This window comes from Protopterus annectens, chromosome 4.part0, assembly GCF_019279795.1.
Source record: "Protopterus annectens isolate FY-2018-M chromosome 4.part0, PAN1.0, whole genome shotgun sequence".
NCBI classification, from domain to species: Eukaryota; Metazoa; Chordata; order Ceratodontiformes; family Protopteridae; genus Protopterus; species Protopterus annectens.
Genome location: NC_056733.1, coordinates 1,267,860,516 through 1,267,888,010, shown reverse-complemented (window position 1 = coordinate 1,267,888,010; position 27,495 = coordinate 1,267,860,516). Strand labels below are relative to the sequence as shown.

The following is a 27,495-nucleotide window of genomic DNA, read 5'->3' as shown; positions in this document are numbered from 1 at the left end:
GGAATAAAAGCGTGCAGACATCCATCATTACTAAATACGTATCTGTGACACATTCAACTTTTCAACGCATTCACCCAATGTCCACAGGAAGTCTTCACAGTCTGAGCACCATAGGCGCTTTAGCTAACGCTGACTTCAGTTGATGATCCACAAAAACAGAAAGTGGCTCAGTTAACCATCTGTGACAGGATACAGTAGGTTGCATTGGGGGATTATTTAAGCTGTTACAAATCTTGGGTAGCCCACAGATGGTTGGAAGTACCTTTTCTTTGTGATTAGATCTGAAGAAGCACATAAGTATGAAAGTGCTAATCTCTTTTTTTTTTTTTTTTTTTTTTTTTTTATCTGATGTTTTATGCTAAGTATCATTAAAGTGTGTGCTTTTATCCATGGTGGTCGGACTGGTCCTTGTTTGGTAGATAATTCTTTTTAAGGACCAACCTTTGGTTGCCTGCCTTAATTGTTTTATTCATTATCCTTATTAAACCTGGTTAACTTTGAGAATTTCACCAAAGCCATGGACAAAGGTAAGACAGTGTACACAGCCTAAGTCTACCTTGCCAAGGCTTTTGACACAATTCCCTACTCTGGCATCATTGAGAAACACTCCTAGATAAAGATTAACACTTGCATTGCTAGATGGATAGTCAAATGGGTCACTGACAGTACCACAGGGGGTCTTTGCTGGGCTCCTTATTGTTTAACATCCTATTTCTCAGAAGTCCAGGCCAAAGTAGACTACCTTTGGCTTACCAAGTTTGCTAATGATTGCAAACTGGGAGCAATCAAGAGTTGCCCAGCGATATCAACATATTACAAGAAGGGTTAACACAAACAAATGATTGGTGCCAAAGCCGTGGTCTAACACTTAAAAGCAAAAAAAAATCCGTATTATTCCCTTTGGCAAAACGGAATTCCCTACAAATTGCAATACTGACAGCAGTCCCCTGAGTTCCTACCCAGTGGTGCATGACTTTGGAACATAGGTTGATAGCAAGCTGAATTTTAACCACCAAGTTTCACAGTGGTGAGGAAGGCAATCTACAGCACACCACATAAACAAGGGCATGGCATCCAGGTCAAGGGATGATTTAATTCCACTGTACTCTACTCTCATCAGACCTCTAAAGGATAATGCACCCTTTTGCATGCATCTCTGACACCTGCAGTAGCTTGAGATACCTCTGAAGTTTCTCAGTAAAGAAAATACAGGGACTCCAAACCATGACCAATGTGGACTGGCCTTTTCAGCTGCTTCTGTGCTGTTTTCACTGCATCCCTGTCTATGGATCTGAATGCTTTTTTTTTTTTTTTTTTTTCATTCAGGAGGGTTTTGATATCCTTGATGCATAACTTGTTTGGGGGAGTGGCATATAGTGGTTTCCACACTGAAGTTGATGTATTCAGTGACACAGTCAGCGAGGCTGTTGATGTCTTCCCCATCAAGTTCATGGAGGGCATCGCAGTCCATGGTTTAAAAGCAGTCCTGCAGGGTTGCGCTGGCTTTCCTTGTCCACTTCCTGACCTTCCTCATGGTGACTGGCTGCCTCTTAACCAGTGGCACATAGAGAGAGAAGGTGCACCATTGTGGTATGATCTCCGAGCGGTGGGATGGCTATCAAACTGCACGATTCTTTAACATTCGTGTACATTAGGTCCAGTTTTCTGTTTTCCCTGGTGGGGTAATTAAAGTGGGACAAAGTACTGAGTGTTCTGTTTAGGGAGACGTGGTTGAAGTCCCCGGAGATGAGGACAACAACATCCGGATGATTTGTCAGGAGTCTTGCAAAGACATATTGGATGACATCACACTATGCTGTAGCATTGGCTGAGGGTGGGATGTAGACTGCAATAGCAATTACATGGGAGAACTCTCTGGGCATATAGTATGGATGCAGCCCCACTACTAACTCCATGTCCAGGCAGCACTTTGTGTCCAGGGTGGCACCAATGCTCCTTTTCCTACTTCCAGCCTGGTCTCCATCTTCCCTTGCACTCTGGAAGCCATCCGTATCTACTGCCATATCTGGTATATGCTCATGCAGCCTTGTCTCCGTAAAGCACATCAAACTGCACTCCCAGAATTCCCTTTTGTTTTTGACCAGCACTACGAGCTCATCCATATTGCTGTCAAACAATCTAACAGTGCTCATGATCATGGAGGATAGATGCGGCTTGTACTTTCTTTTCATTGCATCCCTGTTGCCTCACTGTTCATTGCATACCTTCTGCTTACCACATTGTTTCACTCCTCCATGACATGCCCTCCTCCTCCTCCTTAGTTCCAGTGGTTGTGTCCATAAGGATGTACATAATGGTGATGTTGTGCACAGTTGCCTTTGTCCTCCGCTCAAGTAGGTAGCTGTACTTAATGGTGATGTTGTGCACAGTTGCCTTTGTCCTGTGCTCAAGTAGGTAGCTTCATTTGTACACAAGTGCCTTGTCTGAAATACTGGCAGACCTGAACTTGAGTTCTTCCATCTCCCGACACAACCCTTCATCATTGTTGCACACAGTTGCTTTGGGTACAGTTACTGCCTACAGGAAGTCCATTTTCACAATAACACTATTTAAATTCACTCCTGTGCTGCTTTTATTGGCTTTCCTACTCTCAAACTCCAAATAAATCTGTATCTGTGGGGACAAGTATATTCCACGGTCTCCTAAGAAATGTTTTTACTGCAGCTGTAATTTCATTTACCTACTCTGGTTCCTCATGTTCTTCATGTTCTTCCAGCTTTGGAGTATGTATTTATTGCCGCCCATAACTTGCCTCACAGCCAGACTGCTGCCCCCCCAAGAATGGAGATAGAATCCAGTGTTGTCTTTTCTGTCTAGGTATCAGATCTATCTCTGATTAGAGACTGTCCAGTTCCAAAAGATTTCAGCCATGAGCTCCACGTCCTTTACCCATAATACTTGGCTGTCTACAGAATTGCCTCAGATCTTGTTTGCTGCCTTCCAGGATAGCAGCTTGCTCTGTTGGGATGTATCCTTTTTTGTCTCCCTTTGTGCCATATATTCTGTACCTTTCCTCTACCTTTTTTTTTTTAATGGTTAAACACACATTACAAGAACACACTATGTTGGTGTAGAATTGTCCCATAACCTTCATAGTTTTTTTTTCTGCATAGTTAACTGTCTAATTGCATATATATATTTTTTTTTTTTTTGTATTTGCTTACAGTTGGGTAGAGTTCTGTATAGTGTGTTGTGTTTTAACTGCTCTTTATGTCTAAGAGACTTAAAGTATGTGGTGTGCAGCCACATGCTCCCTTCATTGACTTCCACAATTAGTACATGTAATGTCTCAAGGCTATATACCTGGAGACCCACTGCTCTATTTGACAGCTTTTGGTCCAAAGCTGTCAGTGGACAGAGGGCAGAGCTGATCCTGGAGGGTCTTTTGCCCACCAGGAATGCTTCATTCTCCTCCACTCCAAGTTAGCAGACATGACAAGTGATCAGGGCTGAAAGGAAGAGACCAAAGAACCCAAATTATGTCTAAGGGGAATCCATAAATCCATGGTTCCCCCTTTTTCTAGCCAGCTGGTTCTAAAGATCTTCAGCTCATCCAGACTATTCAGACCTGCTCTCCCATGGTGCCAACTGTGAGGAAGGCCTCTTCCCTGACACTCATGTCCCTAGCCTCTTTCTGTCGAGAGCGGCTCCCTCAGGGAGGTTTCATTTGCACTTTACCCCCTCTACTTCCAGGAATTTTACCTAATCTTTGCCATCTCCTCCCCGGATCTCTTCCTGTTCCATTCAGGTCTGGTTCTGAGAGTCTTCTACCTATAGGTGGGTCTCAAAGCCTCTGGACTGGAGACTTTGGTTCTGAAATTTGTCTCCCCACTGGGGCCTGATGTCTCCAAAAACCCTTGAGCTAGATTCCTTACCATCTTCAGGGTCTGATCTAACAGCTTGGTCCATCTCTGCCCCCTACCCCTGCCTTGGTCTTACTCCAGTGATCTAGACGTTGAGCAGACTTCTGACTTGTCCATCCTGCTTAGATTTTTGGCTGTTGAATTCAGCTATGATCTCTTTGTGGGTGCAGGTGGGATTGGCTGCAAAATGTATTATTTCCTTGGTGTCTTCAGATTCCAGGTGTGAGGGCTCTGGGTGACCTGCTACAGCCTCTACCTTCATTGTAGAGAGTATGTTCTCCTGCCCGGAGATGGAGTGGTTGGTGCCTACTGGCATCTCTCTCCCCTAGTCATCTGTGCCTCTGGGCTTGAATCAGCTTGCTCTGGGAAAGCCCACTCCAGTTGACCTCCAGACTACCTTTTGTTTCTTCCACTTCAGCCACACACCCCCCCCCCCACAGATGAGAAGTTACGTAACAAGAGGAAGCAGCTGTATTCCACAAAGGAATCTCTCACCAAGGATGCTGATATCTAGGCAGGATAGAGGTGTAGTAAATGCACCCCCTCCCCCTGAAAATTTCTCTTTTTGTCAACCTGTATTGAGCTGCTTTGTCATCTCAGTTTCACAGCTGAAGCCCCATCTCTGGAGTCCTTTTTTTTTGTTGTTTTTTATGTGGTGGCCCATCACATCATGGGTGGAACCTTCTCCAGGCACTCTTATTGACCTTACTGTTTCCATGGGCCCAGCAAGAGCCCATTACTGTGGAACTAATTCCCAAAAATAATTTAAAATCTTGGCCTCTCCCAAGGATAGACAACATTTGAATAAGGGTCCTACCATTTAATGCTGTTATGGTGGCAATAGCCATCATGAAGAAAATCTTAGTTCACCCCCTCCCCTGTATTGGATTAGTTAGGGAGGTGCTCCTACGTGTCTGCTACTTTGAGTTGATTGTTAAATTGCCTGGCTTACGTAACAAGACTTCAATGATACATTGCATCCAGTGTGTTGAGTGACTAAGAAACAATAGGCAATGGAGTGTCCATGCTTCTGTTTTCTAGTGCAGCTGATGGCACATCCTAGGCTGCTGGTACTACATTGCCATGCTTGGATGACATTGTGCAACTTTGCAAAATGGCTTCAAGGTATCAATTAACGGCCCCTATCTTTTGTCTTGCTTGTTCCTGGTCTGTCTGCCATCAGAGTGGGTTTTCTACACCCTTTAGAATAGCGCATCAGTCTTTTCATGATGTTCCTGTGGAAGGTTCCCCTTTTGGCATGAGGGGTAACCAGAATAGGTGCTGCCCACATGGCACAGGTGGTCACAGAACCAGGACTTCCGCAGGGCCCTTTTCCAGGAGGCCCTTCCAGTGTCCCTGAAGGGTTGCCCAACTGCCTGGTCTAGAGGTAGTCTGGGGGTCACTTGGCTCCGTGCACACGGGCTTGGGAGGCCATCACTTCAGATGCATGTGTGTTGGAATCATGTAGCCTATGAATAAAATTCTATTTTTATTTCTACCAAAAGAAAATGCCAAGCACCTTCTGGACATGCCGACCCATCAGAGAAGGGATGCAATTATCGAAATCTAAAAGCTGTACATAAATAGAGTCACCCAAGAAGTCTCATCATATCTGGGGTCTGTTCCACGTTCCTTTTGGTTCCAAATAAGAAAAAAAGACTTCAGACCAGTTTTGGATTTGAACAAATTGATGCACTCAATTCTCCCTTTCTTGAAGAATGACTACTGAATGTGCTTTATCGATCTCCAGGATGGCTGCCATCGTGTAAAGATAGCAAGGCAGTCCAGGAAATATCTGGACTTATACCTGGGAGCCAATCATTAGTAGTTCAGAGAGTTGCCCTATTGTCTACCCCTCCCCCCAGGCATTCACCAACTGCATGATATTTGTGGCAGCCTACTCAGGCTGCAGGGTTTCTAGGTGGTTCCTCACTGCCTTTACGAGGGCATTGCTAGTCAAGGCCAGGGATTCTTTACTCCAATTGTGCCTTTCCTTGGGAATCTCTAGAACTGTAAAAAGTCCAGCCTTTAGCCATTTATGCTGCCAGATGAACACAGTCTCTTATATTCGAAAATTCCAGGCTTTGAGTATCTGCCCTTTGTTCCAAGGCCATTGCCTTACTGTCTTACAGGGGACCCCCTGGTTTTCAAACTCTTAGGTTACATGGTTGGAGCAATTTCCTTAGTTCCCTTGGTGCGGTACCACATTGGGATACTGCAGTGGATTCTAGTGACAGTGGTCCTACTTGATTCTTCCAATCAAGTTTCCCATTGTATTGACAAAGGTATGTTGAAATCCAGTTTAGATGGTGGTTGCAGTCTTCCCTGGTGTCATCCAGGAGACTTGTTTGTTGTTCCTACCACACAAGGTGTGTTCACTACTGACTCTCTTCCCTTCTTGGATGTGGGGTGGGGGGCATTTTGAAGGGAGCACAGTCCAAGGGACCTGATCTACAATCAAGGCCAATCTCTGCATCAGTGTCTTGGAGATGGCATTGCAGGCCCTTTAGGACTTTCTCCCCAAGGAGATGATTACAGTGGAAACAAGACAATGTCAATCTTCTGGTATCTGAACAAGAGGGGAGGAATCTGACCTTATCCTCTTTGTTGGGAAGCCATGAGAGTTTGGCAGTGGGCTCAACTGTCTCTTGTTAGCAATGCACATCCCAGGGAAATCCACTATTTTGAGGACAGTCTGAGCAGGAACATTCTTCCTCATGAGTGGTCCCTAAATTCCAGAGTATCTGCTCTGATATTTTTGGAGCTGGGGCACTATGTTTGTTTTCCCATCCAACACCAAGTGCAGCCTTAGTTCCCCCACAGGGGCAATCACCCAAGGAAGTTCTTCTGTATGCTAGGCCCCTAGGTCTCTGTATAGCCTCTGACTCGTTCGATAAGGTTCTTCAAGAAGACTGCCTGTTGCAGAGCAGCTTAGATCCTCATTGCTACTTTTTGGCCTCCTCAGGTGTGGTTCCCATTTCTGTGGCCTCTTCTGAGGTACCTGCTTTAGGTGCTAGATCCCATTCCAGATCTGATCTCTCATCTGGTGAACTTTGGACCCGTCCAACCTCCGAACACTCAAGTTAACAACATGGTTTCTCCAATTCCCCTTGATGGTTACAGATTCCAGCCTGTCAGAGTGGTCCATATTTTGCCCTTTTCGCAGAAATTAACTACACATAAAGTATAGCTTAGCAAGTGGAGACGCACTGCCTTTTGAGCTCTTTCTAAAGGCTTGGACCCCCTGTTAGGGGCCTGTGGAGGCTATTCTTTATTTTCTTGCTGACTTGTTTAATTTGAGGTCTAGTTATTGCACTATTAAAGCACAATTGGCAGCTATTTCCAACTTTCACATAGACCGTACGCCCGTGGCAGTATTAAAGGTCCAAAGGCTTTTCTAAAAGGAATCTTTTTATTGCAGCCCCTTGTTTGGGACCCTGTCCCTCCATGGGATTTACCATTTTATACGTCATGTGCTTGCTGGACCTCCTTTTGAACCTTCAGCAATGGATTCCCTGAAGTTGTTGTGTTGGAAGACTTTCTTGATTACTGCTACTTTGGCCAGATGTGTATCCAGGGTCAGCCTTGGGTCAAGTAGTGCCCTAGGCAGAAGGGCTCCACAATGCCCCCACACACCACCTGTTGCACCTAGCCTAGTCTATTTACACCATCCAGTTTATTGGAAAAGTACCCCTACTAAAGCAGTGCCCTAGGCAGCCGCCTAATTGGCCTATGCCTAAGGCCAGCTATGTGTGTTTCAAAGCTGCTGGCTTAAAACAAGTATGGAGGTACACAAGATTTTCATATAGACAAGGTAACTCTCAGAATGGATCCTGACTTTTCTGCCCAAGGTGGCATCAGACAAAATTTAAATCGGGCTGTTCACTTACCAGTGTTTTTTCCCCATTTTTTTTTCAAATAAAGGAGATTTGCTTTATTTTTCCAGTATTCGTAGGCAACTGATATTTTATTTGGATAGATTCCATTAGAAATTATCAGTTTTCTTTTCAAAGGCCTAGTTGGGAAAACCAGTGTCTAAGTCCACTCTAATTGCCTCTGTGATTGCATTTCTTTTGGATACAGTTTGAAAGAGAAGGCTTTGCCTTGTAAACTGAAGGGTCACAGTAGTAGAACTGTGGCTACCTCTACAGTTTTCCTCTTGTGCTGCTGCTTCTACTTGGGTGGGTCCACACACCTTTGTGTCTCATTAGGAGCTAGATATTCAGTCAAGGTCTAGGGCCTCTGATTCCACTTTGTTGTGGAATGTGCTGTCCTTTAGACCTCCCTAGGGTGTATGTCCTACACATTGAACCCAGTCAAACAGTCCCCAATTGCAAAGACAACATTGGATAAGAAAGTTAAGCACTTACAACGATAAAAACGGACAACATGGATCTATCTGGTTTGACCATCCATTTCACCTGGCCCTTTATTATGTTTCTCTCAATCCTTGGATATGCAAGTTATGGAGACTTCTTCTTTTTGGGGGGAGGGGTATTCTTGGTGTCATGGAATTAGCAGTGGAAGCTGTTTGAAGAGGGGTGAACTCTGAGATAGATCTGTATAGACGCTGGTATTGTGGGTAGAGGAGGCAGAACTCTGGGGCGGAAGTCTTTCGGAAATGGCCAGTGTCTGATCTGATAACGCACAGGTTGAACTGGATGGAAACTGATAAAACAGATCTATCTTTAAAGTGGCAAGTACATAAAGTTTTTTTTTTTATATTCTAACCCCAGATCAGACCAGCAGTGATTTCCATGGTAAGCCCATCTGCTGATAAACATCTGGTTAATGCCAATCCCTTTTGATGGTGTTTTAAAGAATTCTCTGCTGTCAAGCTCATACGTTTATGCTTGCCTCTTGTGAGTGTAAGGAGCAATGTTTATTTGCTTATCTAAGGAAAAAAGCATCTTTGTGTAATGGTATTGTTTCTGTGTTTCAAGTTTCTACCCACTCTTTGAAATGTGCTTATGATTCAGCTTATTCCACTTTCTGGGCTGCTGCTACTGGAATTGTTAGTAGGAGGTTTACTTGGTTGCATACTCAAAGCTGAAATTTTGAATTCTCCTTTAGACAAATAAGTGGTCTTTGGACCATGTGCTTCAGAAGTCATTAAAAGGTGTAATGGCAGGCAAGCTGCTTACGGGAATTTCAATTTCAATTTTTCTTTTTCACTCACCCTTTAAGTTTGTCAGGGGGTTTAATGCTGCCTCTACAACTTTTTACCAAAAGCAAAATAAGCAGACACACCAAACTGCTGGTAAGCAAACATTTAAAAAGCAATGGCAGATGGGTTCCAAAAAGATAGGAGGAGCCCCCCCAGAGTAAAGGACAGATGTTATGTGATCCTATCTCGCCTACATTCTGACTGATGGGTTCGGAGCCGATCCCTCGGCTCCGACTCGGCACGCTTATGCCAAAGAGCGAAGTCTCTTACTGGCTGAGCTTACCATATCCCAGGATGCACCACTACCAGTCCCCCAGATCTCGTTTGCCGCTAACAAGTGAAGACGTGGTCTCGAGCTGGCTGAGTTAAGTAGTGATTATTTTCACTAGTTTTTCTGTCAGGATTTTCTTTATTCTCAACAAAAAGCTGTTTTAACAGCTATTCTTGTGTTTAGAGTGCGTTTGACAAAAATTCACTTGGTGAATTCTTGTGTTGTGAGTGTGGACTAGGAGTACCTCTTGTCTGGAAAGGCCTTTCCCGGTCTTTTTATTTGTAGGTGACTTTGGTTCTGTTTCGGATCATTTATATTTCTCTTCTTTTAAAGAAGAACTAGCAGAGAGAAATTATTCCAATTTACAGAGTTTGTGCTGTGTTTTGACTAACTCAGTAAGCCTGTGTATTACAGGGTTCAAAGTCCCCTGTCACTTGCGAGTGATAACTGTAAGCCTATTCTAGGTGTGTCACCAGTGTTTCTTCCAGTCAGTTTTATGAAATTCCTATAATGTCTCAGAATCCTAGGCCTTCGGGCTTTAAGAAATGTGTAAAATGTAGCTTCAAAATGTCCATCACGGACGATCACTCGCTCTGTGTGTATTGCTTAGGGGCAAAACATTTACAGGAATCATGTAGTGTATGTCACGCTTTTTCCTCAAGGGTCCTCCAGGAGAGGAAAAATAAATTAATTCTTAAGGGATTAATTAAACCTTCTTTCGAAGAAGCTTTGGCATCCTCTCCTTCTCCGGCCAAAAAGAAAAGGGCGTCGGCTCCGACCAGTCCGTCGGATCCGATCGCTAAGAAACAAAGGCAGGCCTCTCCTTCGGCTCCAAGGACTTCGGGGCCGAGGTCGGAACGGTCTGCCTCGATGCCACCAGTATCGACTCCTCTGGCTTCGGAGCCAATGGCTGGGGCATCGAGAGGCGGGTCACCTTCGTCGGCTCCACTGCTCTCGGAGCCGACAAAGGTTGCCCGCTCAGACACTTCCTCCTCGGCGCCGAAGTCCACCTCGGCACCGATGGAATCTGGTGTGTGTATTCCTTCGGCGCCGATAGTTGTCGAGTCTCCTCGGAGCCGGTCCCCTAGTCCTTTGGGCGCGTTGGAGAGGCCATCTCGAACCCGTTCTGTTTCCTCTCGGTCTTCGAGGATGTCAGATTCTGATATAGACAGGGTGCTCCAAAGACTGTTCCAGTCCCCAGTCTTCCAAAAATTTGTTTCGGTTCCGACCCAGTTGGCTTTGGAGCCGATGACCTTGGCCCACCCCATTGCCATTCCTCCTCCGACTGCTTGGCTCCGTGAGCAGGTGCTGTTGGAGCCGGTGGAGATATCAGGGTCGGCTCCGACCCTTACTCCAACCAGACCTTGGTCCGAGTTTGGTACGCGGACTTCTTCGGCTGGACCCGGGGTGATGTTTGGGGCCTATGCTTTCGGTTCCGAGCCTCCCTTCGGTGCTGCTGCGGGACTTCCGTTGGCTATCACGGCTCTGGGGACGGACACTCCCAGGATTCTGGGGTCCGGCTTTCAGAGCCATGAGGAGTGCCTTGGCCAAGTCCTCTTGCCATCTCTCCGGCTTTACCGGCACCTTCCCTGGGCGTGGAGACTGGGTCTTTGGCAGTTCCCTGTCCGTAGTCAGCGGAGCCCGGGGCCTGAGGTTACCCCAGTGGGGTTCCCCTCCTCCTGAGGGTTCTTCGAGTTGTCTTCGGAGGAACCCCCAAGGAAGAGATCGTGCAAGAGGAAGCACGTGGACTCCCCGAGTCTATTACATCAGACACTGATCTGGATGATGCAGAGGGGTCCCAGTCGTCCTCGGATGATGTCTCATTTGCAGACATCTTAGAGATCCTCAAACAACGAGGCGGCTGGATATCCAAACCCCCCTCTGCTGACGAGTCAGTGCTCCTCAAGGCCTTTGGGGCTCAGCCCTCCGCCTCCTGGGTGTCTCCGCCCTTCGGGCTTCTGGATTTAGTTTGTCGGACGGCGTGGGAACATCCAGATACCGTGGAACCAGTCCTTCTCGTCCAAATAAATTTTTGTCTGCTCCCCCCGAGAAGGAGTTCCTCACTAAAGGAGTGGCTGTAGATGCCATGGTGGTGGCATCTGCTACACAACAGGACATGGCAGAGGCTTCAACGTCCGTCCATCCTCCTAATAAGGAGTCTAGGAGTATGGACAGGTACGGGAAGCGCACCCTGACTTCAGCGGCCTTTACTTTAAGGTCTCTGAATTATTTGGCACATTTTACCAGGCTTCAGAGGGATCTGGTCAAGGAGTTGTCAGATTCCCTCGCGGGTAACCTACCTGAGCAGCTAGCCCAGTCGGTTAGCTCCCAGTTGGCTATCCTTACGTCAATTTCTAACTCGTCCATGAGGCTCATTTCCTATGCGGCCGAAGGGGCGGGTAGAGCGGCAGGCACAGGCGTGGCTCTACGGAGACAAGCCTGGCTCCGCTTGTGTCAGTTTGCGGAGGCCTTCAAGTCTTCCTTCGCCGACGCTCCCTTTGATGGGTCCTCATTGTTTGGACCCAAGGTTAAAGACACCCTTACCCGCTGTGAGCAGGAGGGAAAAACTTTATCTGCCGTAGGTGCCCGTTATTCCACTCCCTTTCGGCCTTACCCCAAGGCTAAAGGAGGGAAAATGTGGTTCATAAATCTCGCAAGTTTTTCTCCCAACAGCAGGAAGATTCCCCTTCCAGAGGCAGAGGGCGGGAAATTTTTCAGGGAGGCCGTCCCAGAGGCGGCAGAGGGCCCCGCAATTCTGGAGACCGTGAGTCCTTTCGTGGCTCTTCAGCCTCCCACACATCATGAGGGATTGCCTGGCCGTGCTGCTCCGGAGCCAGTCGGGTGTCGTTGCCAAGCACCTAAAAGCCTGGGAGTCAATCACTCAGGACAGATGGGTGCTTCGGATCATTACGGAGGTTACACCATCCCATTCACATACTCACCCCCACCGTCCAAAAAATCCGGACCCACCACCCAGTCAAAGGGAAATGGCAGCCGCAGAAGCTTTAAAGCTGCTAGAAAAAGGAGTCATCAACCGGTCCCCATAGACCAGATCGGATCAGGAAATTACTCCAGGTTCTTTTTAGTGCCAAAAAAGACAGGGGACCTGAGACCAATATTGGATCTCAGCAGACTGAACCAATCCGTCACGAAATCCAAATTCGAATGGTCACGTTACAATCCATTCTCCCATTGTTGGAGAAGGATGTTTGGATGTGCTCCATAGACCTCAAGGCCGCCTATTATCACATACCGATACATCAGGCGTCCAGGAGGTATCTGCGCTTCAGCCTGGGAGTCAGTCATTACCAATTTTTCGCTCTGCCCTTTGGTCTCACCACAGCCCCAGGGTGTTCACCAAGTGTTTGGCAGTAGTGACTGCTCACCTGAGAAGTCTTGGATTCCAAGTGTTTCCCTATCTCGACGACTGGCTCCTGACTGCCACCACCAGGCATCTACTAATGGACAACCTCAAAGCCACCATCTCCCTGGGTATTACCCTGGGGATTACATTCAATTGGTCAAAGTCTGTCTTGCTGCCCTCTCAGCGCATAAAGTTTATAGGGGCAGAGATAGACTCAAGATTGATCTTGGCGTCTTTCTTCCTGCGAAAGGATCCAAACTTTACAGGGCCAAGTTCAAGCTCTGATCTCGAGATCCAAAGCCCCAGCCAGGATGGTTCTACAAGTTTTAGGCTCAATGTCTGCCACGGTTCTTTTAGTCCCTCTGGCAAGATTGCACATGAGGATTCTTCAGTGGCTATTGTCAACTCAATGGTCCTTTCAGGATCTTCCCTCAATCATCACATCATGATTACGGAAACATGCAAGCGGGACCTTCGCTGGTGGCTTCAGACATCCAATCTGAATCAAGGAAGCCCCTTTGTTCTCCCTCTCCAGTGGTTACCCTGACGACAGATGCCTCCCAGATAGGGTGGGGGCATTGTCTGGGCAGGCTAGTTCAGGGCTCCTGGCTTCCAGGCGAAGCTCTTCTCCACATCAACGTGTTGGAGATGAGGGCTGTACTTCTATCCCTACAAGCCTTACACAAGTTTCTTCCTCAGGGCATCATCGCCATCCACACAGACAACATGTCGGTGGTTTGGTATCTGAACAAACAAGGAGGGACCAGATCATACCCCTTTGCAGAGAGGCCATGAGAGTGTGGGAATGGGCTGTAGCTACCAACCGCTTCTTGGTAGCGACCCACATCCCGGGAAAGTCAAATATATTGGCAGACAAATTGAGCAGGACAATTCTCTCTCCTCACGAGTGGTCTCTAAACCACACAGTAGCAGCTCAGGTTTTCAGGAGATGGGGGACGCCGTGCTGCGACCTATTTGCAACTCCACTAAACACCAAGTGCCAAAGGTTCTTCTCCTTGACTCCACATCAGGGAGTACCAGCCATGGATGCTCTAGCACAACCTTGGCCAACAGGGCTACTTTATGCCTTTCCTCCTATTCCGCTTCTTCCCAGAGTTATTCAAAAAGCTTCTCAACTGGGGTCTTCAATGATACTGATTGCCCCATACTGGCCTCGTCAGGTATGGTTTCCCTACCTGAAGAAGCATGCAGTGGACGATCCGTGGACTTTAGACCTAATTCGGACTTGCTAATCCATCAGTCGGGACATCGGCATCAGTCCCTTCAGTCTTTGAAATTGACAGCTTGGCTCCTCCACTTCCGACTTTAGTTAGAAGGCACACACTAGACCCGGAAGTTGTTCACATTTTATCTTGACCCACAAACCCACCACTAACAAATTGTACCTTAGTAAGTGGAAGAGGTTTGCTATCTGGGTTCAACTCAAGGGCTTAGACCCTATCACTGCTCCTGTTCCAGAGGTCTTGAAATTCTTAACATCCCTGTTTAATCAGGGATCTTCTGTCTCAACTATTAAAGTCCAACTGGCGGCTATCTCTAAATTCCACGAATCCATGGATCCTCCTTTGATGAGCAGCAGACTATGCAAAACTTTCATTAAAGGTGCGAGCCTATTAAGACCCCAATTTTCATCCTGCACCTCCGTGGGATCTTGATTTGGTGCTTCGCATTAACATCTCCCCTTCGAACCGGCTGCTACATGCGAGTTAAAATATCTGTCTTGGAAAACTGCCTTCTTAGTTGCAATTACTTCGGCAAGAAGAGTTTCAGAGCTTCAAGCCCTGTCTATTAAGCCACCGTATTTGATTTTCCACAAGGATAGAGTATCACTTAGGCCTAATCCATCCTTTGTCCCAAAGGTCTGTTCTAGTTTCTGCCTCCAACAATCTCTAGAGCTACCAGTTTTCTTCCCAAAATTCTCCAATGAAGCAGAATACACTCTTCATAAATTGGATGTTCACAGGCAATTACGCTTCTATTTAGACAGGACTCAGCAACTTCGTAAGTCAGACCAGTTGTTTGTGTCCTTCTCAGATAATAAACTGGGCCAAACCATTACAAAAGCTACTATCTCAAAATGGATCAGAGATTGCATAATTCAGGCTTATTCTTCTTCGAATAAGCAACTTACAACATCTATCAAGGCACATTCTACCAGAGCTATGGCTACTTCTATAGCTTTTCATTCCAAGCTCGCTATATCGGAAATCTGTGCTGCGGCTACTTGGTCCAATCCGCACACTTTCATTTCCCATTACAAATTGGATGTGGCATCTAAAGGACGAGCTTCATTTGGTTCCACGGTACTCAGGAGTGTTTTCCAGTGAGCCACCCAGGATTCAGGTGCTAGGGACGCTGTCCCATCAGTCAGAATGTAGGCGAGATAGGATCACATAACATCTTTTAGTTATGTACTCACCATAACTTCAGATGTTTGGGATCCATCTCGCCATTCCTAATACCCACCCTCCTTCCCCTGCCTTGGAGATCAGAAGAGATTGAGCGGTTTTGAGTTCTACTGTTTATCTTGTTTCATCTGACTATGTTATATAAGCAGGGTGTGCATGTGTGCATGTATGCGGACAAACTAGATCTGGGGGACTGGTAGTGGTGCATCCTGGGATATGGTAAGCTCAGCCAGTAAGAGACTTCGCTCTTTGGCATAAGCGTGCCGAGTCGGAGCCGAGGGATCGGCTCCGAACCCATCAGTCAGAATGTAGGCGAAATGGATCCCAAACATCTGAAGTTATGGTGAGTACATAACTAAAAGTTTTTTAAATCTGAATGACAATCTTCAAATCCCCCTTCCCACCCCAGCAAACCTCTAATCTTTTAAAAATCTGAACCTCCATTTCTCTCTCTGGCAACAGATATTTCTGAAACGTGAACATGGACACAGATGGTAGTGGGAATCTCTCCCTCTCTAAGGTTTTCTCCTAATCTACTAGAGCTAGATCAACTTTCTCTCACCCTCGCTATCATTCTGCATCTCTTGACTCTGGTGGTGAAAGAACTGGTTTCCCCGTCTTCGGACAGGAGACCATTTTTTAGAGAATATTTCCGGTGACAGATTCATGGAGGCTAGTTTTAGATATTTCCTTTTCAAACCAGTTTGTGGTGGTGATGATCAAGTTCAAAATGTTGCCTCTTCATAACTGGTTACCTCTCATTTCTTCATTTTAAGTTTTTTTGATGACCTTAGTTTTAAAGATGCTCATGTTCCTGTAGCTCCAAATTTCAGACTTAAGGTTTTATATCTTTTTATCACACTTTCAGTTCTCTGCATTACCCTTTAGGTTATCGACTGCACCAGGGATATGTTCAAAGTGTCTAGCTTCAGTGATTGCTTACTGCAAGGTATTCACATTTTTCCTTACTCTGACAACTTGCTTATCTTTGTTCAATCTCTTTTGAAGTGTCAGGAGAGCTCCTGCACAAATTGGGGTTTTAGAACATCCAAAAGTGTTGCTTAACTCCTTGGATTTTTTTTTTCCTGGGGTCTCTCATGGACGCTTCTATTCAAAGAGCTTTTCTTCCAAAGGAAAAAGTAGATCTATATCTAGACCTTTTCCTGAGTTTTTCCACTCAGACAGAAGTCTTAGCAAGGGAATTTTTTGGGATACTAGGACTCGTGGCATCTGATTCTCTTGATTCCTCTAGCAAGCTGCCACCTAGGAAAAATTCAGTGGTACCTAAAAGTTAGTATGGTCCCCAGCATTAACATCCTCGACATTCCAGATTCAAATTTTAGGATTTGTGAGAGGGGGAATTCTTTGGAGAGGAACTTTACCTCAGCCAGGGTGTCCCTATTTCCCCACTGTATATGAGGAAAAAAGTGCAGAGGCGGCTCAGTGGTACAGCAGTTAGCATAGTCACCTCACAGCATGAGGTTCTCTGGTTCAATTTTCTGCTCAGGTGCCTTCAGTGTGGAGTCTGTATGTCCTTCCTGTGTTCACATGGGTTTCCTCCCACATTCCCAGGACATAACTGCAGGTGCATTGGACATTCTAAATTGTCCCTAGGTGTGTGTGTGTGTGTGTGTGTGTGTGTGTGTGTGTGTGTGTGTGTGTGTGTGTGCCGGTGCACCTTCTGAGGAAGGTTGGGCACCAGGCTGGCAACTCAACACCGTAAAAACTCTACCACTACTCGTTCAGTAGACCAGTGGTCTGCTGTGGCAACCCCCTAATGGGATCAGCCAAAAGGAGAAGGAACGATATGGAGATAAGGGCATGGTCTCTGGAACAGAAAAGATGGACTGAATCGCACAAAACATGAGACATTGACATGCGTTGATGCTGTCAACTCCATCAATCATCTGTGGCCCCAAGGACTGTTAAAAGTGGTCACAGACAATACTACAGTGATGTGGTAAGTAAACAGAGGGGAGACTGATCTTACTGTCTGTGCAGACTAGTCATGGTAGCCTGGGATATAGCTTTTCAACACATTCTCACTGTAAAGGCATCTTTCATACTGCCTAAGCAAAATTTTGTGGCAGACAAACTGGACAGGACTAGGGCACACAATCAAGAATGGAAAATGAATAGGGTCTTTTAGAGGAATTGATCCATTTATGGAGAGCACCTCAGATAGATATTTTTGCCTCCAGTCACAGGAATCGGTTGGCAAAATTCTGCTTCAGGACTCTGGACTCCATGCAAAGAGGCCTAGAAAATAAGTTTTTTTTTACTTGGGCAGGGATGTTCCTGTATGCTTTTCCAACCTTTCAGCTAACATCCAGGATAATTCCAAAGATTCAGGAGAACACACCAAAGAACACTGTAGTGATTCCCTTCAGACCCAGACAACAGTGGCTCTTTTAGGAATGACCCAACGGGAGTTACCACAAGCTTCCTCACAGACTGAGCCTACTCTTATAAAACGGGGTGTGTGATGCAGGGGTGCGCTGACCCTTGCAAGAAAAGTACCTGAGTTGCTACCTCTTATGCTACCTTATCTCAATTTTCACAAAGGTAGGTTTCTTTAATAACTAATTTTCCTTTGATGCCTAAAGTGGTATCTGGGTTTGCTTTTAGCTAAGCTATCCACCAGTCTTTTCAGAACCTAAAAATGTGGGAGAAAGGATACTTTATATATTTCCACAAGCAACTCCTATTATCTTGACAGAGCTAAAACTTTCAGAAGGATCGGTTGCCTATTTCTTGTGAAGATTTAAAAAAAAAGACAACCTGTTTCAAAGCAAGATAACCGGTTGTCTCATGCTACTACCAGTTGTTATACTCGCCACAGCAAGAGAATTCCAGGCAAGGTCAAGGCATCTTCTAATATGGCATTGCCTTCATCAGTGGCCTTTTAGAAAGGGTTGGCTTATAGAAGTAGCAACTTAGTCCTCTGTACATACCTTTTATCAAGCATTACAAACTAGAATCTGTTCTCCATGTCTAGGACAGACTTTGCTAGGACTATTCTCCAGGGGCTTCTGGACACTCATCATCCTTCCTCCAGTCATTTTAAGCTGTGGTAATTTATCCATATAGCAAGGCTACTGCCGCAGTGATCAATATGACGAACATAGTACAGTTGTATAAATAATCTTACTGTAAGAGTAGATGTTCAAATAATCCCTGCTGTAGTAAATGCTTCCACCCTCCATCCCACTATTTTTGTGTTGATCGCCAAAGTGAGGACCTTATTTCTTAGCACTGACCTCCCTCTGTCTCAGTTGACATGAAAACTCCCTAAAGGGTTGGTGCCCAAACCACTCTGTGCTTGAGCTGACAAACTGGGTGCGTGGAAGATGCCTGTAAGCTTTGAAGCTTACCAGCTGTAGTAGTAGTCATAGTAGCAGCAGCCAAGACTACTGCAGCGGTGATCATTCAAACATCTACGGTTACGGATTGTTTACTTTTTCTGTGTTCATAGGTTGGTACTAGGCTGTTGGCCCTAGGGCCTGTACAAGCCTAGCCATAACAATGCCCTGGCTATTTCTTCCCACAATATTTACTACCCTGCACCCCTGTCTAGCAGGACGACTGACGTGATCACCGGGGTAAATTTCCTATCTGCCATCCAGTCCGCCAAGGTTCCTTTTGAAGATGGCCAAGGAGGAGCTCTGCTTGACATGTATGGGCAGTCTATTCCAGAGTATTGGGAGTCTCTGGGTCAGGAAATTATCCCTCCAGCATGTTTTGTTCATTATGATTACAAGGTTTTAGGTCCTTGGAGTGTGTGGCTCTGATGGATTGGGATTTCTTTTAAGTGCAGCATGTCCAACAACTCTGGTTTTGACATGGCCTTGTATGTTAAGCAGAGATGGTCTCTGAATAGAAGATATGCAACAAAGTATAGCTGGAGTTTTTTTTAGTCTGTCAGCATAGGGATTTGCTTTAGGCCTGTGATTCTTTTAGTGAGGTGTTTCTGTGGCCTTTCCAGTTGTTGCAGATGTCTTGTGAGGTACATACCAAATGGGGCCTTGTACTCTATGATGGGTCTAATGAGGGATGAGTACAGTGGGACAATGACCTCCTTTTTTCTGGATGAAAAGCCCTCAGTGATGGGGTGTGACACACAGGATTTCCTGACTGTTGTGGTGCTGTGGTTATCAAAGGTGAGACCACTGTCCACCTGTGTTCCTAAGTCTCTTATCAAACTTTCGGTGTTTAGTGTACTGCCACCTATGTGGTAATTCATGGATACATGTTTTTTTCCCAAAGGGGATAACTGTACACGTCTTGGCATTGAGCTTCAGCCCATGGCTCTGGCACCAAGCATCTGTTTCTGTAAGGCCCTTTTGTAGAATATCCACATCATTTGGGAATTCAATAATGGCTCCCAGTTTGCAGTCATCTGCGAACGTTGTTAGCCAGAGTCCCTTAGTGTTGGTCTGTACTTCAGAGAAGTAGATGCAAAACAAGAGCGGCCCCAGGACTGAACCCTGAGGTACTCCACTTGTCTGGAGCTGGATTTGGAGTCTGCTACTTTTACAGTGTGGGTTCTGTCAATAAGCCAGTTGGCGACCCATCGAGTGACGTAGGGATTTATGCCCAGGTTCGTAAGTTTATCTATAATTCCAGAGTGGGGGATGTTGTCGAAGGCCTTGGTGAGGTCCAGATAGTCTGTGTGGACTGCCTTACCCTCGTCCACGGCTCTGGAGACTAAGGTTCAGGAGACATGATTGGCCCTTCACGAACCAAAACTGGGTGGGGTCCAGTGTTTGAAGGTTGCCAATGTCTTTGTTTACAAGTTCCATGATAATACGTTCCATAGCTTTGCAGATCAGGCTCGTCAGACTGATAGGACGGTAGTTCCCAGGATCCAAGGTGGATCCTTCCTTTTGGAGTGGGATGACTGTAGCTGTGTGCCCCTCAGTGGCCACGAAACCTGAGGTGAGGCTATGATTAAACATGACACTAGTGAGGTGCCAGTTCATTTTGTACTTCATGTAGTACACAAACCGGGATGTCGTCTGATCCCATGTATGCTGTATTCCTAGCTTTGGAGAGTGCGTTTTTTACCTGTGTGGCCGTGATTACTGGAATTTGGAAATTTTTCGGTATTGAGATGGGCCCTTTAGGGGATGAGAGGGGGGTGAAGTTGGCAGAGGGGGGTGAAGTTGGCACTGAATTGATCTGCCAGGATGTTGGCAATATCCTTGGGATCAGTATATTTAATGCCATTCTGTTGTAACTCAGAGCAGATCTGAGCATAGCCATTTAGATTCTTGACATAGCTATAGAATGCCTTGTGGTTGTCTTTGGAATCTTTGGCAATTTTATTTTCGTAACTAGCTTTGGAGGATTTTATGAGGGATCTCGGCTTCTTACTGAGACTGGTAAGGAAGTTTTTTTGCATCCTGGGTTTTCCTCTTTTCTGCAACAGTTTCTTCTTCTGTTGTATAGTTTGTTTATGATAGGGGACCACCAGATTGGCCTTCCTTTTTTGGAGGAGGGTGTCTTGGTTGTATTTGGAATGGCACGATTCATGCATGAGTGGATGTGCTCGTACAGTGCTTTAGTGTAGGATTCGGCAGTTGAACTTTCAGTTCCCGTCTGCATGGGTGTCATGAAGTTTGTCACTCGAGTAGCGTGAAGTTGGCCTTGGAGAAGTTTTTTACAGATGTTTCCTTACGGGGGTGGGTGGGGGTGGGATGTGGATGTCAAAGGTGATTAGCTTATGGTTGGACCTAACCAACGAGGGGGTGACTACTGATGTGGAGCATTGATTTCCCATGTTGGTAATGACCAGGTCCAGGATATTGGCGCCCCTGGTGGGACTTTGGATTAGTTGATCCAGGGCATTGGAATTTATGAATTCCAAGAACTGTTGGGCAAAGGTGTTGGTACATGAGTTGTTTTCCCAATTAATGGCAGGGTAGTTGAAATCACCCAGTATTAGGATGTTTGATTGTATCTTAATATTTTCCAGTAAGTTTAGAAAGGTGTAGTGAGAATCTTGGGGGCATGGTGGGGGATCTGTAGCAAGCTGCAATTTGGATTGCAATCTTACTTAGTGTTTATTTGCACCTGGAGAATTTCAGATGCATTGTGTTGGGCAACTAGCCTGGAGGTGTGAGTATCCTTAGTGAATATGGACACTCCTCCACCTTTAGTGTTTCGGTCCTGTTGTGCCTGCTGCCAGCATTTGTGCAGCATGTAAATGTGTTAAGACTGTGGCATTTGTTTATTTATAGAGTAGTATAGGGAAATTATTTCACGTATTTTATGTCTTCAGATTTCTTGCATGCTGCTGTATATGTGCCGTCACCCCATGGCCAGAAAGCTTTGAAAATGCTGAGACATAAGTTTAGAGGAACAGATAATGCAGCTGAGAAGTAAAACCCCAAGAAAGGAAACATAGTTGAAGGGAAAGCACTACACAGTAAAGGAAAGGGATGTGAAAATCATATCGCATTTGAAACTCTGAAGACTGTTGTGGACTAACAAGGAAGGCTGGTGGCATACGTGGGAAGAGGCATAAACCACCTTGTTGTCTATTTATATAGACATTTAATAAACTTCCCATCTGAATTGTGACACTCATTGTGGTCATTCTCCCTTTAAGGTGTTGTATTTGCTTGACAGCAAGGCCATCTAGTCCTGCCCTTCATACCTCTTCAAGTGTTTCTCATTATGAGGAATGTTCCTCATTTGAGGTCTTAAGTTCATGTTCCTCTAAGTTCCACATTGAAAGAGTGTTACATATTCAGTGCTTTGCATTTTTGTAACTAATATCCATGTTAAGTAGAACTAAATCATATTATGTCATTAAAAAAATATTCTAAAAGTAAAAATAACACATTTTAACCATCCGGTCAGCTTCCTATTTGAAGTGGTTAGTAAGCTGTTGGCAAGTGTTCCACCTTTTGCCCATTTGTTCCACCTTATGAGAGATGGTGTTCCTCATTTTGGAGATGGAAGGTTGAGAGCTGTGCCTGTAAACATTCTACCTCCCCTTCATCTATACTTTCCTGTTGGCCTTCTTTTTCCGTCTCATGCCCATGTCACTGTTTTTTTTTTGGATTCCTTTCCACCCACATGTTCCAGTAATCTGTTCCATAGGTCTGTAACCCTCTCTGTGAAAGCACTTTTGGTGCTCCAGGGTGTAGATAAGCCTAATTGCTTGTCTTTAAGTTCTTCTCTCTGTTCGGGTTCATTGCAGTTGCCTACTAGTGTCATAGTTATTTTCTTGGTGCTTATCACATTTGTGTGATTGTAATGTTTACATGACTGCACATTTTACTGTAATATTGTACATTGTGTAGGTTACAGAGCAAGTTATTTTAAATTTGAAAACTGTTTCTGAGCTTCTTTCCCCCTTTTGTTTCATTTCCTGTATCTGCTAAAATGAGCATTGCAAACTTGCTACTTTTAACTGTGATGTATTGAAACGAAATTTTAGTCTTAACGTTAATATAGGAACTGTGTACAGTTAAAGTAAAACAAAATGATGTGTACTAAAGAGTTTTTCTTTCATCCAAGGAGTTCACAAGTTCTGGTTCTGCAAACACAGAAACAAGTAAAGTTTCTGGCAGCTTGGAAACAAAGTACAAGTGGGAGGAGTATGGTCTAACCTTTACAGAGAAATGGAATACAGATAATACTCTGGGAACTGAGATAACAGTTGAAGACCAGGTAAGCTTGGTAACTTCAAGGCAGAAGATTGTTTAATATTTAAAACTTAATTATGGTATTATAAACATGCCTGATACATTTTCTTTTCTGTTCAGCTTGCCAAAGGCTTAAAGTTGACCTTGGATTCTTCTTTTTCTCCTAATACTGGGTAAGCAACTATATAAAAAAAAAAAAAAAAAAAAAAAAAATATATGCACTAGAATTGGCAAACTAACCTTGTTAAAGTTGTTGATTTATATTTTAATGTACTCTGTACATGGGTATATTTTGTCAAATCGTGATATGTTGCATAAAGGATTTCTACCCTGTGTATTTCTGTACATTTTCCCCCACAATGTATTGTCTTGCCTGTCCAGAAAAATGTCCAGTTTGATACACCATGTATTTATTGTAATGTAGTCAAATACGTTGTAACATGTGAGAATTCAGAAAAACAAATGCTGTTGCAAATATTGGCTATGAAATTTTTGAAAAAATGGCATACTTTTTTGTTAAACTGATACATGTGTCTACAGCATTATGATCCTGGGAGAGTATATAAATGCATATTGACCAACACAGCCATAAAATATTTCACTTTATTTTCCCCAGTCAATGTAACACTATCTGCACTGACCATAATATTTATATCTTGACATTGTGGTGTCTGCCTCCGTTGTGCCGAGGAACGAAGTCCTGGCAATGACCCATGTGACTGGGGTTTGATTTAGTAACTATGATAGTGGAAGAGCAAGACCCTGAGTAGGTGGATTGAAGGGGTATGGCTTGCTGGGGGGTGGGAGGAGTGCATTTTCTCAGGCAAAGAAAAGCAAAAGAAAAATGAAATTAATCAAGTATTACATACTTTCTGCATTTATTCACCCATACCCACAACCTTTGCCACTTAACATACCAGCTTTTTCTTCCCCGAATGCCATTTTAAATGGATCTTCACTTTAAAGTTAAAATAACCATTTCTAGTGATTTAGCATTGGGGTAATTTTTGTGAATAGTACTCTGCTTGGTTGAATTCTGTTGCTTAAGGTTTTGTTGTATTTTGTCTTTATGTAGGAAGAAGAGTGGTAAAATTAAAACTGCTTACAAACGTGAGCATATCAACTTGGGGTGCGATGTAGACTTTGACATTGCAGGCCCTGCAGTTCGTGGAGCCTTGGTTTTTGGTTATGATGGCTGGCTGGCAGGTTACCAGATGACATTTGAAACCAACAAATCAAGAGTTTCTCAAAGTAATTTTGCTGTAGGCTACAAGACTGATGAATTCCAGCTTCACACAAATGTGTAAGTATTTCAAAAGTGGTACTACAGTAATTATTTTGTTGGATGGTATTGATATGTGTTGTCATAATCCACAAATTTCATGATCGCTTCATGGTACGAGATTTGTGTTGTACATGGGATTTTCCCATAACAAGTAATTATCCAGATGCATTGATTTAATAGTTGTATGCATTCGTAAGTGAGCTTGCAATGAAGAATAATTTCGTAATAGAAATAGTCCTCATTTCTTTTTGGGTTTTCAGCAACTCTGGCAGTTCCTGCAAAATACAAATGCTAACCACGTCTGAAAAACAGGTGAACTTCAACCATAGATCTGATGTCTGTACTTTCCAGGATCAACCTGTGAGTTATCTGATCTGACTGATTTGAGACTGGCCATTTCCAAAAGATTTCAGCCCCTGAGCTACACCTACCCACAATGCCCTGCTGTGACAGTCACCTCAAATCTCACTTGCCACCTTCCAGGATAGCAGCTTGATTTATGTGCTGGAGTTACCCTTTTTGTATGCTTTAGAGTGTAGTTTGTTTTGTTCTACTACCCACACTCCTAGTTAATATTTAGTGTGCTTCAGTTTTTGTAGTAGTTTGGTAGTATAGTTTTTAGGGTTTGGTAGGATTGTTTTCTTAGCTTTAGTGGGCTTTTTACACTTTTTGTTGTGTGTAGTGTTTTTATCCTGTAGTTTGACTTTCTGGTAGTTTCCTGCTGTCATAATTAGGGTGTTCTTTCACTTTTTTGTCTTTGTTTTAATTATGGATAAGGGTTTTTAAGAAGTGTATGATGTGCTGACAGAAACTCTCATCCCAAGATTTGCATGATTGGTGATTCTGTTTCTGGTCCATGCATCTGGAGATAGTGTGTGATTTGTGATAATTTGAGTCCAGAGTGGTTAATGAAAGGAGGGCCAAGTTGGTCCTTAAGGGTATTTTGCCCACCAGGGATGCTACTTCCTCTTCGACTCATGCTAGCAAACACAAGAAGGGTATTCAGGGGTCAAAAGGAGGGGACCATAAACTGAGCTCCCTGTGCTTCCAGCCAGCTGGATCCAAAGATCTAGAGATCTTTGGCCCCTCCATTTGAATTGGTGCTGTCTTTGGATCTGACATCTTAGCCCATTCTCCCACGGCACTGACTTTGCAGAAGGCCCCTTCACCAGTGCTCGGCATCTCTAAGCCCCTTTTTTTGTTGAGTTAGGACTCCCTTGGGCAAAGTTTACCATTCTCCTTGAGAGTTTTCTTGGAAGTCTTCTCCATCCTGGGCCCATTCCTTTGTGCATTCTGCTAGTAGGCTGGCTTCCAGGCCCCCCTCTGATTTTGAGACCTGCTGAGTTGCAGGAGCTGATGCTGTCCTTCCTGCAAACCCCAGGTAGTTAGGTGTGAGCCTTTCAGCCTCTGGTCCCAGATCCAAGAATTAGGCTCAGTCGAATTTGTTTCCTTCATCGGGCGTAATGGCTCCAGGGTTCCCGGAGCTGGTTACCTCACCACCTATAGGGTTGGATCTGACTCCTTGGCTGGCTTTGTTTTGCTGCCACCCTCTGCCTTGGCCTTCTTGGAGCTGAGCAGACCTTGGATTTGCCCCTTTGGGGCTGGGGTTTCCAGGTAGTATATGGTGCTTTAGGTTTCAGAGTTGTCCCTCCCACTTGGTGTTTTGGCTGTCGATAGTTTGGCTCCAATCTCAGTGTTGGGACCGGTGGGAGTGGCTGCAGAGTCTAGCATGTCCTTGGAGTCTTGGGATCCCAGGGGTGTGGTCTCCATGTGGCCAGCTTCAGCCTTTTCCTTCGACAGCATACAGAAGATGTTCTCTTGCTTGGAGACTGAGTGGTCCGTGGCAGCTCGGGGGACAGACTGCTGAAGCCCCATCTCCAGAGGAGTTTGTTTCTGGATGCTTTCATGGTGGGCCCATCCATGTCCTGTTTGGTTCCATCTCCACACACACTTGTTGACTTGGTGTCTTGGAGGGCCTCGTGGGAGGCCAGTATGGTGGAACCAACTCCCAAGAAGCCTGATGAGATCTTGGCACCTCCAAGGATTGTCAGTTTTGGTATAAGGGTCCTGCTGTTGCAGCAATGTCCACAAACAAAAATGACATCTCTGAACAGAGTTCATCAGCTCACCCTCTAGTAGGGAGTGTAGGGCATTAGGCCAGATGGTGAAATGCTCCTAAGTGTAGGTAGGATTTTCACTGAAAGTGTTTATACCTGGCAGTCTTGAGACTTCAGACATAATATCCCATTGAAGTCTCACATGTGAAGTTTTAGCATGGTTAAGATGCAACAGACTCCAGAGACTGAAAAGACTTGAAGACTCAGTTGGCCACCTGTTGCTATTAATGCCCCTGCTGAAGAAAGTGAGAGTGTGAGGTTTACCAGATTGGGTGCCACCCACACAGCAGGGTTGGTCCTCAAATTCAGGGTTTTCACAGACCTTTCTCTGGGAGGCCCTTCCGGCAGCCATGGGTTGCATGACTGTCTAGCTCTGGAGGAAGTCTGGGATCTTTTAGCTGTACACTCGTAAGCTTTGGAGGCACCACCTGAGACACATTGTTGTCATATCCAGATGTTACATGATTCCATTTTTATTTCCCCCAAAAGAGAACACTAAACCAGCGCAGATCCGAGGTCTATTCCAGGTTCTTTTTGGTTCCAAAGAAGAGCAAAGACCTTATGCCAGTCTTGGATTTCAGCATATTAGTCTGTTTCACAAAACAATCCAAGTTCCATGTAGTCATGATGCAGTCTATTCTACCTTTTGAGTAAGGACAGCTGAATATGCTTGATCTATCTCAAGGACATCAGTCATAAAGATACGCAAGCAATTCAGGAGGCCTCTGCAGTTCTCAGTAGGAGGCAAGCATTATCAATTCAGAGCACTGCCCCTTTGGTCTCACCCCCCCCCCCCAGCTATGTGTTGGCTAAGTGCACAGCAGTTGTGACAGCCTGGCTCAGGCTACAGGGTTTCTTGATGTTTTGCATACCTGGATGATTGGGTACTCTCCACACCTCCATAAGGGCATCACTAGTCAGGGGTAGGGATTCTGGGACTCTGTACTCCAGTTATGCCATTCCTTGGGAATCCACATAAATTACCAAAAGTCTAGTCTTTAACCAGTGTAGATGTTGGCATTCATTGGTTGTCAGTTGAAAACAATATCTTAGATTGCAAGACTGCTAGCTCTGAGTATCTACCCTTCATTCTTGGGCCACCTTCCTTTCTTACAGGAAACCTCTGGCTTCTCTGGACCTCAAACTCTTGGGTCACATGGCTGCAGCAATATGCTTAGTTTGCCTGATGAGGTACCACATGATACTGCAGTGGACACAAGTGACTCAATGATCCTATTTGACTCCCCAAATGGAGTTGCCCATTGTATAGACAGAAGTGTCGAAATTGAGAGGTGATTTGAGTCTCACTTGGCGTCAGCT

The 27,495-nt window shown here is 44.9% G+C and overlaps 1 protein-coding gene across 1 annotated transcript in view; it reads left to right on the top strand.

Moving 5' to 3' along the window:
• The window catches only part of VDAC1 (voltage dependent anion channel 1), a 314,002-nt gene that overhangs the window by 46,934 nt on the left and 239,573 nt on the right, over positions 1-27,495 (top strand). The window contains exons 4-6 of the mRNA XM_044069161.1: positions 22,646-22,798; positions 22,894-22,946; positions 23,849-24,076. Coding sequence (XP_043925096.1) covers positions 22,646-22,798; positions 22,894-22,946; positions 23,849-24,076 — 434 coding nt within the window. The remainder of the gene's footprint in view (positions 1-22,645; positions 22,799-22,893; positions 22,947-23,848; positions 24,077-27,495) is intronic.